We start from the raw sequence: 12883 nt of genomic DNA on the forward strand, positions 1-12883 counted from the left end.
CTTTGGACCACTGATTTTATACGGATACGCTGAATGACACGTGGGATTTGATTCTGGGCACTGTTGTCTTTTCGGATTCCTTGGAATGTGATGTGACGCCCGGCCAGATCCACGTGCCGACGAAGAAGAACATGCAGGATGCTTGAGCGATGGATTGATCGTGTCTCTTGTGGTCCCCCTATTTTCTTTAAAACTTGATTTTCTTCTGCGTGATATCTTTTATTTGTCCATTGCCTTTTCTCTCCCCCTGTCTATGTCTTTTCGGGTTGATATCATTCGAATGGAATTGTCCTCGCCAAGCTCCGTGAGTGTCATGGATGTATACTTGTCTGTCATAGATCTCCCCAAGGCCAAAACACAGAAACACAAACAGCTCCCCACTGCAGCATCCCGGCCCTCGAGCCTCTCTTAAGGACCCCGGGGAACCCACCCTTGGCCATTGTGCAGGGTACTACATGTCTTCCCCCGGGTAGCCGGAGGCATCGACAGCGTGTGTCGTGACGCCATCTCGGGAGCAACGGGAGAGACAGAGATGGCATCTCGACTCGAGCGACTTGGGCAGTTGTTCACAGCCGGAGAGGGCCCTGCACATCTCGCACTCCCCCACGACCGGATGCAGGCCTGTCATCTTCTTTTCATTTATTTTCTTATGCATAGAGCTATGAGTAACGAGTCCATCTTTCTCCCCGGACCAGGCAAGCCGTTGGGTTTCATCCCGGGCCACGAAAGCCGCTGTCCCCCAATTCGCCGCGTCGCGATTCGGCCCGGCCTGTTTTCCTGTCATTGTACTCGTTGCTCTTCTCAGGATTCGAGGACTTGCCCTTTTGAGGTAGGGCTCGGGATGCATTGTTCCCCTCTCTCCCGTTTTCACCCTCCCCGCTATCTTACCCCAGATTCGAGGCACGTTGTACATCGATGGCTTTTCGTCTGGGGGGGGGGGATCTGTCGAGGAGTTCAGTGCGAGACCGTGCAGTTCTTGGGAAGGTGCGTGCGTCGGGCGGATTCGAATCTGCATTTCACTGAAGTCGACGACTGGACTTTTTCTCTCTGGTCTGCGTCGAGCAGCAATCGCTTGTTCGGGCTGTCCCAAAAATGTGTCCGTCTCGAGTATTATGCGGGTGACATTCCCATAGACTCGCCCATGGCCAATTCTGCCTGACAGTAGACCATTTCAATATTGTATTTGAATCCAACTCAGGGTTGAGTCTGCTGTAGTGGATTTTCAAATCACATTTTGAAGATGAGATGGGGAAAGATGGAGAGAAAGAGAGAGGCATGGGCTCGAGCCCTAACAGCAGCATCCCCATTGAGACACTCGGCCTTCGAGCCCCTTTTCCAGAAGCCTGGGAATCCGAGACGCGCAGAGGGGACACGCATGCTCGGGTTTACCGCTCTTTGGGTTCATGAAGCCCGTATAGTGTCTTAGACATTGCAATCCCGGTCTCTGGATTTCGCAAGTTTCTTGGTAGATCGGCCCTAAGCCTACCCCGTAGGCCTCACAAAGGCCTGGGTGAGAATGGCATCTATTCATTTACGTTGCTTTTCTGATCTTGCACCTGTCCCCTAAAAAGGGAAGTCTCTAGATGAGTTGTATAGCGTCCTGACGGCCGGTATCTGCACCGTTTATGCTGTGCTATGCGCTGCACCTGCTCCGGCCCGGCACCGATTGGATTAGCAAAATGGTCACTGAACACTTCCTTCACCCCTGTATTGACTAGTAGCCTAAGATGGACTAATTAGGGTAGGTGGTATGGCACCATAGAAAAGCCTCCATCAAAGAACTCCCGGCAAGTAGAAAACGCACCAAGTGGATTCTAGCCGCCAACGTGCTGGCCTGCTGCAGAGAAGCCTGCATGGAAGGTTCTTTGAGGTCTTCTCATGTACTAGCGTGCCCGTGTCTCTGATCTACGGGGCCCCGAGACTCGCTCACCAAGGGGCGGTCTACCAGTGTGGATATGTGGCTGTTCAAATAGACGAAAATAGGGGAGTTGTCCCGGAGGATCTATTAAACTGGATAGTAAGCTACCAATAGCTAGTATACCGCTCTATCTCTAGCAATATCCAAGCATAGAATACCATGTCTATCCAGCAATATAACTCCCAGCTCTTTGACCCGGTCAGAAGTTTATCTTGCTCTCTACAGCTGTACAATTCACCGCAGGACTCGCAGGCCATGCAGCCTCCCGTCATACAAGGAGCAAGTTGTCCTGCAGCCTTCCGTGGTCTCAGACCTCTTTGATGTCTGTTCTGCTCACTGGTTCTTTGATTGGCGCTGGGCCCGTTACCCTAATCCTCCGGCTGCCCCAGTGCCCAGTCTCCAGTCTTCCTGATGTCATGGCTGATCTGACACGATCTCGATCTTGTTTCGTACACACGCAATAGATGGGTTGGACAGTTAGACATGCTCCCGGGAGAGAGAGAGAGAGAAAGATACCTAATAGATGAGGGTTCATGGGGGCTGCCCCATCCACGCAGATGGCCGTAACAGTCTGTTTGTATGTACAGATGTCCTGGGGCGCAGAGGGAGAAAGAGAGAAGCGGTGGCCAAAAACCTTACACCCACATTTCTTCGTCTTTCATTTTCTTCACGATGGAGGATATGCACATGGTGCCCAACGCACCCTGAAACGGGCAATGCCATGCTCCTCTTCGTGCTGCTCCGGGCTTGGGTAGCTGCAGTGGCCGGTGAAACACAGGATGCCTCGAAACTCAGAGACATGGGTTTCTCTTTCTCGCAACAGCCTCCATGGGCGTCGATGACAACATGTACCGCATTTCCTGTCAGCCCAAAGTCGAAGATTTGCTCCACGCGGAGAGACAAACAGCCCCGGGAGACTCGTCCGACTTCACAGGCTCGTAAGAGAGAATCCAAAAGGACCGGTGAGGCCATGCCCGAGTTGAATTCCGATCCGAGGGCCTGGTGACTTTCACCGCTGCCTTTGCCTCGAGCCCTCTCTGACAGCCCTCTTCTTCCTCTTTTTTCCTCCCTTGCTCTCCTTCTCCCAATATCTCTTGATCTCTGCAAACACTCCTTCCCTTGTACCCCCCCGTAGAAGCAGTGCGGGACAAACCTCTGAACAAAGCCGTGTGGGTGGGTGTGAGACCCAACAGCCTGGGATTGTCTCGCTTGCCAGTGGCATTTGCCAGGTTTGACGCTCCGTGGCTTCTAGAAACCCCGTTGTTTGGGGAGAGACATACCTTCATCTTCTTCATCTCTCGCCCATTCCTCTTCTCTCGATCCTGAGAGGAAGCTATTCCCTTCTACCTTCCCTTTGATTATTGAACCGCCACTTTCCAATCCCCGATATTCATGGCGTCTATCAAGTCTCTCTTAAATCCGCTCCCCGAGGCACCTCCCCTGCCCCAACTTACCCCGTCCACTGCCAGTATCTGCATGCCCTACGAGAAGCGGCAGAAGATGGCCAGGGATGGGCCCGTGTTTCGGCCGGGCAATATCAGGGGCGAGCTTCGCTACCCACCTTGTGAGGAGCGGGATGAGGAGCTGGAAAGGATCCATCGCGAGTGGAAGTTGCATCCTATCGGCAAGATTGCCCAATTTCCTCGCCATATTCCCTACTCGAGTGAGAAAAAGTCGTTCCAGGAGAGGACGGGCCGTCACTGCTTCAATGGTATGTGTTGATCTATCAAACTATCCTCGCTATGCAATATACACATGTTGATTCCAATCCCAGTCTTCCAGTACACCTACGAGGTCCCTGGAGAGGGAACCCAGTGGACGGTGATGTGGGACTATAACATTGGGCTAGTCCGCACAACGCATCTGTTCAAATGCAACGAATACTCCAAGGCAGGTCCTTTTCATTTTCCAGCTCCTTCTGTGTACTTTCTAATCGTCCGCCGCTAGACCACCCCCGGCAAAATGCTGAATGCCAACCCCGGTCTTCGTGAGATCTGCCACAGCATCACTGGCGGAGCATTGGCTGCCCAAGGTAAAAAACACCCACTTCTCTCTCTCTCTCTCTCTCTCTCTTCGTGAGATATACCCAGTGAGCTAACTATATCCGTCCAGGATACTGGATGCCCTACGAAGCAGCCAAGGCCCTGGCGGCGACATTCTGCTGGAAGATTCGGTACGCCCTGACGCCGCTCTTCGGCACTGACTTCCCATCGCTGTGCGTCAAACCGTCGGACCAAGCCCAGTACGGCCGCATGGTCATCGACCCCGCTATCGTGCAGCGCGCAACCGAAACCGCCAACCACTACCGGCAGCTAGCCCTGCAGAGCGAGCCCAGGTCTTCCCTGCATGAAGACGACCCTCCCTCCTCGACGCCAACACTCCTACACAGGAGGGAAGATGCCACGCCCCAATTCCCCTCCGTCACAGAGATCGACATTCGTCGACGCCGTCACATCCTCCCCAGACCAACCCGCTACTCCCACTACGCCGACAGCGTCGGCAGCGGTAGCGGCCGCGGCTCGTCATCCGAACCGTCCTACTGCACGTCGCCCAAGAGCCCGCTACACCCGAGCTTCACACCTGTTAACACCCCGCGCAGCTCGGAGATTGTGCCCCGGACGCAGCTGCCGTCGCCCCGTCGAGCCATTATCCCCTCGTATGCGGGTGGCCGCCTGCACGCCGCGTCGACGAGTCTCAGCGACGAAAGCGAGTCCGACACTGACGCCTCGTCTAATCCCCGCTCCGACCTCTCCCGTACCCCGGAATGTCCTTCGCTGGACCTGCACACCGGTGGAAAGAGGCACAGTGGCTGTGATGGCTCGGCGGATGCGGACGAGAACATGTCTGATCACACCACGGACTTCGACGAGGATGAATCCGTGGACGACGTCGGTGACGAGGACTATCTTGAGCGCAGTTCCAATAGTCTCTCTGGTGGGGTGCCCTTGGGGACTAAGGACTCTTCCTTGAAGAAGAATCTCTCTCGTGCTGCGAGTACCAACCCCCGCGAACGAATGCCGACTTCGCGGCTGTTTGCTCGTGAGGTCAAGGCTGCTCATGCTCTGCTCCATTTGCACACGCAGGAGGCTAACACCAGCGATACTGATATTGATGATGTCGCCTCTGTGAATGTCTGGGGCTCGTCCTTGGGCTCGCGGCTCTTGACTGGGACGCGGAAGCGTCGCCGCGCCTCTCTTTGATTCGCTTGCCGACGTGGTTCTGGTGAAAGGGCGTGGATGGCGGTTTGTCTCTGTGTTGGGGGGCGTCTAAAGACTGAGGCATGGATGGGGGCGTTTCCATTGGACTTTGCATTACGGCACCTTGGGTTAGACTGGATGGCGTTGGGGTCTGTCGGGTTTAGGGACAGGCTGGTTAGGTCCTTTTTTGAATTAGTTTGAATGCATATTTGATTTCCGTCTATGATTTAAAAGAATTTCGTTCTTCATTTCCACACAGTAGTCGTTGCTGGTTCACAGCGGCATTAGGGCTAGAGATCCACAAGGAACTTGCGTCTTGGCTGTGCAGCATCCGCCATTCGAGATCTAAGAGATACATTGATTAACAACCGTTGAAGAATCTACGAAACACATCAAAATAAAATCAAATCAAATTCCTGCGGACACTGGCCGGCTCTGCCTGGTCACCATAAAAGAAATCAAACCCAGACACACTCAAAAACATGGAAAATAAAGGTAGGATTGGAATAAAATCAGGCCAGAAAAAGAAATGAAAGAAGCTCCAGAGAAAAAGTAACAGTCTACTCGCTCTCATCATCAAAGTCATCGGCCGAGCCATCATCCTCACTCTCGTCGTCGATCACATAGCTCTTCTTCTGCTGCGATGCCGTGCGACGAGATGGACGAGCAGCAGCCCGGCGCGGCGCGGGTTCGTCATCCGAATCATCCTTCTTGCCTGCCGGAGAGTCCAGGATATCGTTGGCCATGGCATCGATGTCATCCTCAGAATAATCGTCCGCCAACTTCTTCTTGGTAGTCTTGGCTTGCTTTGAGGCATAGGCCTTGGCCGCCGGGGATAAAGCTGCCGGTGCAGACTGAGTGGCTGTCTTGGGCGCTGCATCCTTCTTGGGCCGACCACGCGCCTTGGGCGCCGCCTTACCCTTGGGGGCGGGCTTGACTAACTCCTCGTCCTCCTTATCATCGTCGTCGACCCTGACATCCTTGGGCTTGATCTGCAGCGAGCGCCGCGGGGAGTTCTGCGGCACAAGTTTGCTGTAGTCGGTCTCGTCCGCGTCGAAATCGCTGATTCTGGACTGTTTGGTTGCGGCCTTCAAGCTCGCACTGCTTCCAGGACGGGACCGCTCGGAGAAGAGCTGTCGAGAATCCGCCGATTCACCGCCGCCACCAATACCCTTGACCATCTGGCTGACGTCGCCAAGCAGGTCGTCTCCATTGTCACTATCCGAATCGCTGGGCACGGTATACTTGGCGGGCGGCTTGCGGGCCGTGCGATTGGGCTGAGCAGCAGGCTTGGATGATTCTGTTTTAGCGATATCGAGGAATTCATCATCCGAGTCCTCTTCGACCTTTGGCTTGGCCTTGGGCCCCCGTTTGGCCGCCGGCTTAGCCTTAGGACGGGCTTCTTCAGGCTCATCTAACTCCATCGGATCGGTTGCCGGTTGGGCTGATGCGCGTGAGGTGGTTTCGGGGACATCGTCCAAATCCATAAAATCATCCTCTTCTTTGGGCTTGGGCTTAGGCTTCGCGGCGGCCCGACTCTTCTTGGGAAGCACCTCCTTGTCAATGTCGAATTCATCATCCGATCCCGCACCTCCGTCCGTAGGCGAAGCCGTTGGCTTGGTGGAGGATTTGTTAAGGAAGTTCATGAGACTGTTCGTCGGCGCCTCCTTTTTCTTGGAAGCAGCAGAGGTCTTTTTTGACTTCGGAGCTGCAAAGTCCTCGTCATCTGGATCGTCGCCGTTAGCAGCCTTGCGCTTGCGCGACGTCGCCCCGCGACCACCGCCCGTCGCCAGCTTAGCCGAAACACGGCGGCCCATGCCAGCCACCTTGCGCTGGCGGCGAGCCTCATCCTCAAGCTGGAAGCGCCACTCGTTGATGAAGTCGTCCAGATCCCGTTTCCAGATATCCTCCTTGGACAACTTAATCAGGGTGTCAACTTCGACCTCCTTGTCGCCGATCTGGCGACGGAGCTTCTCCACACGCTCCTGAGTCAGAGACCAAATGGGCATACCCAGCAGGTAGTCATAGGCGCTTGACAAGACTTCCGTGTTAGTGTCTTCCGCTTCATCATCATCTTCCTCAACAACCGGCTCATCTTCGCCCATCTTGGCAGCCTCGGCCACCTTCGGGAAAGGCTTGAAGCCCTTCTCTTTCAGCTCGCTGATCAGAACTGGTTTCTTCTTTTTAGAGATGACAAGTTTGCCATCGATGATCATTTGCACGAAGCGCGCCTGGTTGCTCAGCTTCTCCAAGTCTTTCTGGAGCTCCGACAGTTGATGCTGCTTGCGCCGCTCGTAATACTTGAGGCGGATAGTGTAGAAGTCTTTGAGGATATCATTAACGGTGGCGTACTTGGTGATGCGACCCTCTTCATCGAAAGCGACCAGATTGGTCGTCGCGATTGTCTTGGACAATTTGAACTTCTCCTCCAAGCCTTCCGACAATGCAGCTTTCATATGCTTTTCGTCCAGTTGGATCACGAAGTGAACCTTATGGTGGGTGTTGTAGTCCTTGTAGTCCTTGATGAACGAAGGCACCTTTTCGGCCTTGATGATGTCCTCCAGCTTGTCCTTGAAGTCTTGCGTCCAAGTGCGGATGGGCAGCTCGGTAATTTCAACTTCTTTGTCTCCAGACTCCTTGATTATACCGCTGAACTTGAATCGGTCTCCACCAACTGCGACCACCTCACCCGTGAATCCGCGGAACCACGGCTCCATGGGCTCCGGAGCCTCACCATCCATAAGACGCCTGAGATTGCTCACCACGTCTTCGGGGTTGTAATTGGGGATGGAAGAGCTCCAGCCAGTTCCGATACCGTCGGCACCATTGATCAGAATCATCGGCACAACGGGCATGTACACCTCAGGCTCGATCTTCTTGCCATCGTCCTCATTGTACCTCAGCAGCGGCTCATCGGCCGTGTGGAAGATTCTCCGGGCGAATGGGGACAGCCGGGTGTAAATGTAACGAGCACTGGCAGCGTCGCTGCCACCCTGAAGTCGGCTTCCAAAGTTTCCACTAGGCTCCAAGCAGTTGATGTTGTTGGAGCCCACAAATGTCTGAGCCAGGCCAACAATTGTCTGCTGAAGAGAGGCATCACCATGCTGGTAAGCCGTCAATCCGGAAACGTAACCAGCCAATTCCACGACCTTCATATCCTTTTTCAGATTTCGGCGGAAACAGGTGTACAAAACCTTGCGCTGTCCTGGCTTGAAACCATCCACAACAGAGGGGATGGAGCGCTGGTTGTCTGCCATACTGAACAGGATGAGTTCCTTATTGATAAAATCGGTGTATGTGATTTTCGACACTGAATGATCGAGGTATGTGCCCGGCTTGAACTGCCGCAGCCACTCCTTTCGCTCGTCGGCTTTCTTTTTGGAGAAGGCCAACTCAATGAGACCCGCCTCGTTTTCTTGCATGGTGTGGAACTCCTTGAGATGGCGATCGAGGTCTCGGAAGTAAACCTGAGCATCATCCGTGGTGCTAGTTCCCAGACCCTTGTAATATTTGTGATCCCATCCACGTTCGTGTTTGTGCTCTTCGTGCCACGCTTCATATTCGGGCATCGTGAAGAACGACCTCTGCTTGCTGGGGTTCTTGGGATCGCCCTTCCAAACCTTGATGATGGGCGTGATGAACTCGATGAGGAACTCGGGAATTTTCAGCAGACTTGGGAACTGCGCCTGCAGGAAGTTGATGAGCAGCCCCTTGATGTGACTGCCGTCGTGATCTTGATCAGTCATGATCATGAGATGACCATATCGAAGACCCTTGGTTTCAGTGTACTCCTTCTTGTGCTGCAGACCAATGAAGTTTTTAATGTTCTGAATCTCCTGGTTCTTCGAGATTTGGTCAAACGAAGCATCGCGCACGTTGAGCAGTTTTCCGCGCAGGGGGAAAACACCGAAGAGATCCGGTCCGACAACGGCTCGTCCAGCCATCGCCAATCCCTTTGCTGAGTCACCCTCGGTCAAGATCAGAGTGCAGTGATGACCCTCTCGGGTGCCAGCCTTGTTGGCGTCGACCAACTTCGGGTTGCTCATGCGTGAGCGGCGGCCTCCATCGCCCTTCTTCAAAATCTGATCGGCCTTTTGCTCGGCGAAATGCAGGATGTTTGACATGACCTCAGTCTTGAGAACCTTCTTGTAGAAGTCCTCCTCGAGTACACACTTGCTGCCAAACTGACTTCCTTTCGTGGTCAACTGTTCTTTGGTCTGGGAGGTAAACGCCGGGTTGACGATCTGAGCGTTCACAAAGATGAAGATGTGGTTCCGGATCTGGGCAGTCTTCAGGGTGGCACCTGTCTTGTTTCTCTTCTTTACTTGCTCCGCCAAGCGATTGCAAATTTGGTCGGCAATGTAGTTGACGTGAGTTCCGCCTGAAGTTGTGGCAATCGAGTTGACAAACGACACCTGCTGGAAGGCACCGTCCGAGACAGCAAAGCCGATCTCCCACCGAGGATCCGGGCTGCAAGTGATGATCTCGTCCTTGGCAGGGGGTCCATCATCACCACGCTCTTTACGGATGGCCTTGGTAAACATCTCCATGTACTTCCGGAAGTTGCGAATAGGGATGCGGGTGCCATTAAGTTTGACAGCCACACCAGCTGTACCCGCCAAATCGTAGACACGCCGCTTGACAAGGGCTTCAAAGTCATCATCAATCCCTTCCATGCCGAATTTGGCGTAGTCGGGCTTGAAAGTGACCTTGGTGTAGTCGTCTCCCTTGGCTTCCGTAACCTTTGCTTTGCCCATTTTGGTCATGTTCTCCGTCCAGGTCTGCTTGTACTTTTTCTTTTGGCGTGAGTCCTGGGTCTCGATTGTGAACTCGGTCGAGAAAACGTTGCAGAGCTTGGCACCGAAACCGTTCCGACCACCGGTCACCTTCTGCTGGGTATCGTCATAGTTGGATGAGGTGAGAAGGTGGCCGAAAATGAGCTCAGGAACATAGATCTTCTCCTTCGAGTGGATCTCAATTGGAATACCACGGCCATTGTTCCACACGCTCATTTCGCCGGTCTCGCGGCTGATGGTCACTCGGATTTCGTTCATGTTCTTGTCATTCTGCTTGTTGTCGGCCGCGTTGACCACGATTTCGTCGAAGATTTTGTACAGACCAGGGACGAAGGAGACCTCGCGGCACTCCATTCCCTCGGATTCGGTGTTGTACACCCACATTTGCTGCGAGGTGCGTTCTGTAGAGCCGACATATGTATCAGGACGTTTAATGATGTGTTCAAGTTGTGTGAGCTGGTGAGAAATCAGATCAGCTCTGGTTCATTACTTGACTGGAGTTGCCTCGGCTTACCTTCTGGTACTTCTCTGATGCATTGCCACCCTTGGCCGGCGCTTCAGTGGCACCGTCCCCCGGGTGAGACTCATTTTCTACATCGGCAAGAGGCTTTGAGCCAGCTCTTTTGGGAGCAGAGGTCTTCTTCGCCTTCGGGGGAGTGTGAGAGAGCGAGTCATCATCGGACATTTGATCGTCGGACATGTCATCCTCACTGTCGGCCTTGGCCCGCTTTTTGGGGGCAGGTTTGGTCTTCAGTGTTGATTGGGTAGTTTTCTTAGGCGCCGCTTTGGCAGGTGCCGCCTTCTTGGGAGCTGCTTTGGCCTTGGGCTTCTATACAGCAGAATCAAGTCAGCAAAAAGGCGTGCAAGCATGTCTTGAATGTCAGTTATTACCGGTGCAGGCTCAGGAACGAAGTCGGAGCTACCGCCATCGTCCTCGAAGACGGAATCTTCCATCAAGGAGTCATCCATGGTTGTTGAGTTGGGGAGTTCGGAGGTGAAAAACGGAGGGGCCCGATCCAGGCGGAATCACACCGAAACGAATGACGTGAATAATGGGATGAGGTGAGCTCTACGCGATAGATGGATCACGCTCCAGCATGCTCAGGCTGGAAAAACTGGAGAAGAGAGAAGGGAAGGAAAGACTGGGGAGAAGAGGGGACGAATTGTTTTTTTTCCGCATGAAACGCGCCTTCCGGGCGGCTCGCTGGGCGGTGGCCGTCAGGAGCCAGTCGGATCATCGTTCTTCCTCACCGCCCTGACGCCACTGCCGAAAGAGGAAAAACCTAAACAAACGATCGAAATAGGAAACAACGGGAAATCAGCAAGAGTTGAATCCCGCTTTCTTTGCTTAGCTGGTTCTCTGGGGAAAGAGTATGCATATCCCTGCTAGAGAAGGGTATATTGAGTGGTTTTTTTTTTTTTGTTAGTGATGTAATTGATAGGTTTAAAAGGCCATGTTCCTCAAATTATATATAGTGTGTTTTTGCGCTAGTGAAGCAAAATTGATAGATTTGTTAGAGCAAAGACAGTGGCATGAGTATCAATACAACCTATCAGTAGCGTCGTCTTGACGGGGAAAGGCCTATAATAGCCAATGCTTGACCTATACAGATATTCAATTACATATCGGACTTTGATTGAGGCTAGTAAGGCAGCGCAAGGTTTCGAGGAGACAAGTCGACCTTCAAATCAGATCCAACGTCGACGATACAAAGTAGCCACTATTACCACGTATTGACTCGTTCAGTAGCATCCATGTAATCCACAGCTTTCTGCGCAAGCTGCCGGCACTCTTCACTCGCTCGACTACTTTCCACAGCAGCAGCAAAACCCTTTTGCCAGAACTTCCATCGCGGCAGGCCGAGTATTGAACCAGTGTAAAGCGGGCCAGACTTCCAACTTCTCTCATTTTGAGAGGTCATGGTGCGGGGGCTTTGAACAATTTTAGTGAAAAGCCACTGTCCGGCAAATAGAATCCACACCGCAGCTCCACTAATACAGCCACTATAGAAATCGTCTCTTTCCGGGAGAGTTTACTCGAGATTCGATCGTATAGTCCAGATAGCATATGACGGACCATCAAGCATTCCGATCGATGAAAAACGAGCCAGGAAGGCGTTATGGTTGACATAATGTTCCTACTCAGGGGTGGAGGGTTCAAAATCGGCTGAAATGGCCTGCTTTTTAGCCTATACCAGGCCGAGGTTTGATATAAGAGGGGGAACCGAGACAGAATAAACCTACGACCATAGCGCTCCCGCATTATGAGATAGAATTGGTGCATGCTGGCATAGCACGTCCAACCCTAGAGGTTTAGTATATGCTAATGCATGCAGATCAAAGCAGGTCTTTACCCATAGAATCAAACATTCATGAAGAGGTCGTTCCCTCAGTTTGAAGCTGTGTTATGTTATCGAGTTCTACCTTGCCATTCGAGGGATTTGTCTCCAATATATATGGCTTCAATCAGTATCCAGCTCAAACCATCCTAGGAACTGTCTTGTTCGACAATCTATCATTCTAGAACTATTTCGAGAACTATTATTGCAGACGGGCCGCTAGGGCAGATCCACAACCCGCCACTAAGTGAGGTGATCCTAGGGGCTGGGGCATTTTTTTTTAAAAGAATGTTCAGCAGCAAGATGACTCTGGACTGACTGTAGTCTGCTGGCCAGCCTTGAGTAGCTTCTTGGCTCTGCGCCTTCATGCAGCTACGATCAACATGAGACCAGGGGCTTGATATGTAATCTGGATACTACGGTATTTTTTGACGGGGGCTGGCATGATATCCAATCAAAGGCTGTGAGCTGTAGCTTTCACCAATGAAAAATACATATAAATTACATCCAGGAGCTCTGGGTGTATGTACATTACAGGGCGTAGTGCGTCACCCCCTATAGATTCATGGGTAGGTATTAATTATATTATCAGGGCACTGGAATTAGATTAATACTATATTAATTGCAGAGTCA

General features: G+C 52.6%; 4 protein-coding genes across 4 annotated transcripts; 1 reads left to right on the plus strand and 3 right to left on the minus strand.

The window, feature by feature from the left end:
- Positions 1–451: 451 nt before the first annotated feature.
- NUU61_008363 (uncharacterized protein) lies at positions 452–1015 on the minus strand (the record flags this gene model as incomplete). Its single annotated transcript, XM_056658888.1, has 1 exon — positions 452–1015. One exon carries the CDS (start codon positions 1013–1015, stop codon positions 452–454), a length of 564 nt encoding a protein of 187 aa, XP_056509181.1.
- A 2295-nt stretch (positions 1016–3310) lies between these two features.
- On the plus strand, positions 3311–5118 carry NUU61_008364 (uncharacterized protein; the record flags this gene model as incomplete). The annotated part of the gene is made up of 4 exons (XM_056658889.1): positions 3311–3629; positions 3693–3808; positions 3866–3950; positions 4031–5118. 4 exons carry the CDS (start codon positions 3311–3313, stop codon positions 5116–5118), a joined length of 1608 nt encoding a protein of 535 aa, XP_056509182.1.
- Positions 5119–5675: 557 nt separating this feature from the next.
- Positions 5676–10880, minus strand: NUU61_008365 (DNA topoisomerase 2; the record flags this gene model as incomplete). The annotated part of the gene is made up of 3 exons (XM_056658890.1): positions 5676–10367; positions 10426–10740; positions 10803–10880. The coding sequence occupies 3 exons, from the start codon at positions 10878–10880 to the stop codon at positions 5676–5678; spliced, it is 5085 nt and encodes a 1694-aa protein (XP_056509183.1).
- A 755-nt stretch (positions 10881–11635) lies between these two features.
- NUU61_008366 (uncharacterized protein) lies at positions 11636–11833 on the minus strand (the record flags this gene model as incomplete). Its single annotated transcript, XM_056658891.1, has 1 exon — positions 11636–11833. The coding sequence occupies one exon, from the start codon at positions 11831–11833 to the stop codon at positions 11636–11638; it is 198 nt and encodes a 65-aa protein (XP_056509184.1).
- Between the last annotated feature and the right edge of the window lie 1050 nt (positions 11834–12883).

The sequence above is a fragment of the Penicillium alfredii genome, assembly GCF_028826965.1.
Source record: "Penicillium alfredii strain IBT 34128 chromosome Unknown utg000010l_segment0_segment0, whole genome shotgun sequence".
NCBI classification, from domain to species: domain Eukaryota; kingdom Fungi; phylum Ascomycota; class Eurotiomycetes; order Eurotiales; family Aspergillaceae; genus Penicillium; species Penicillium alfredii.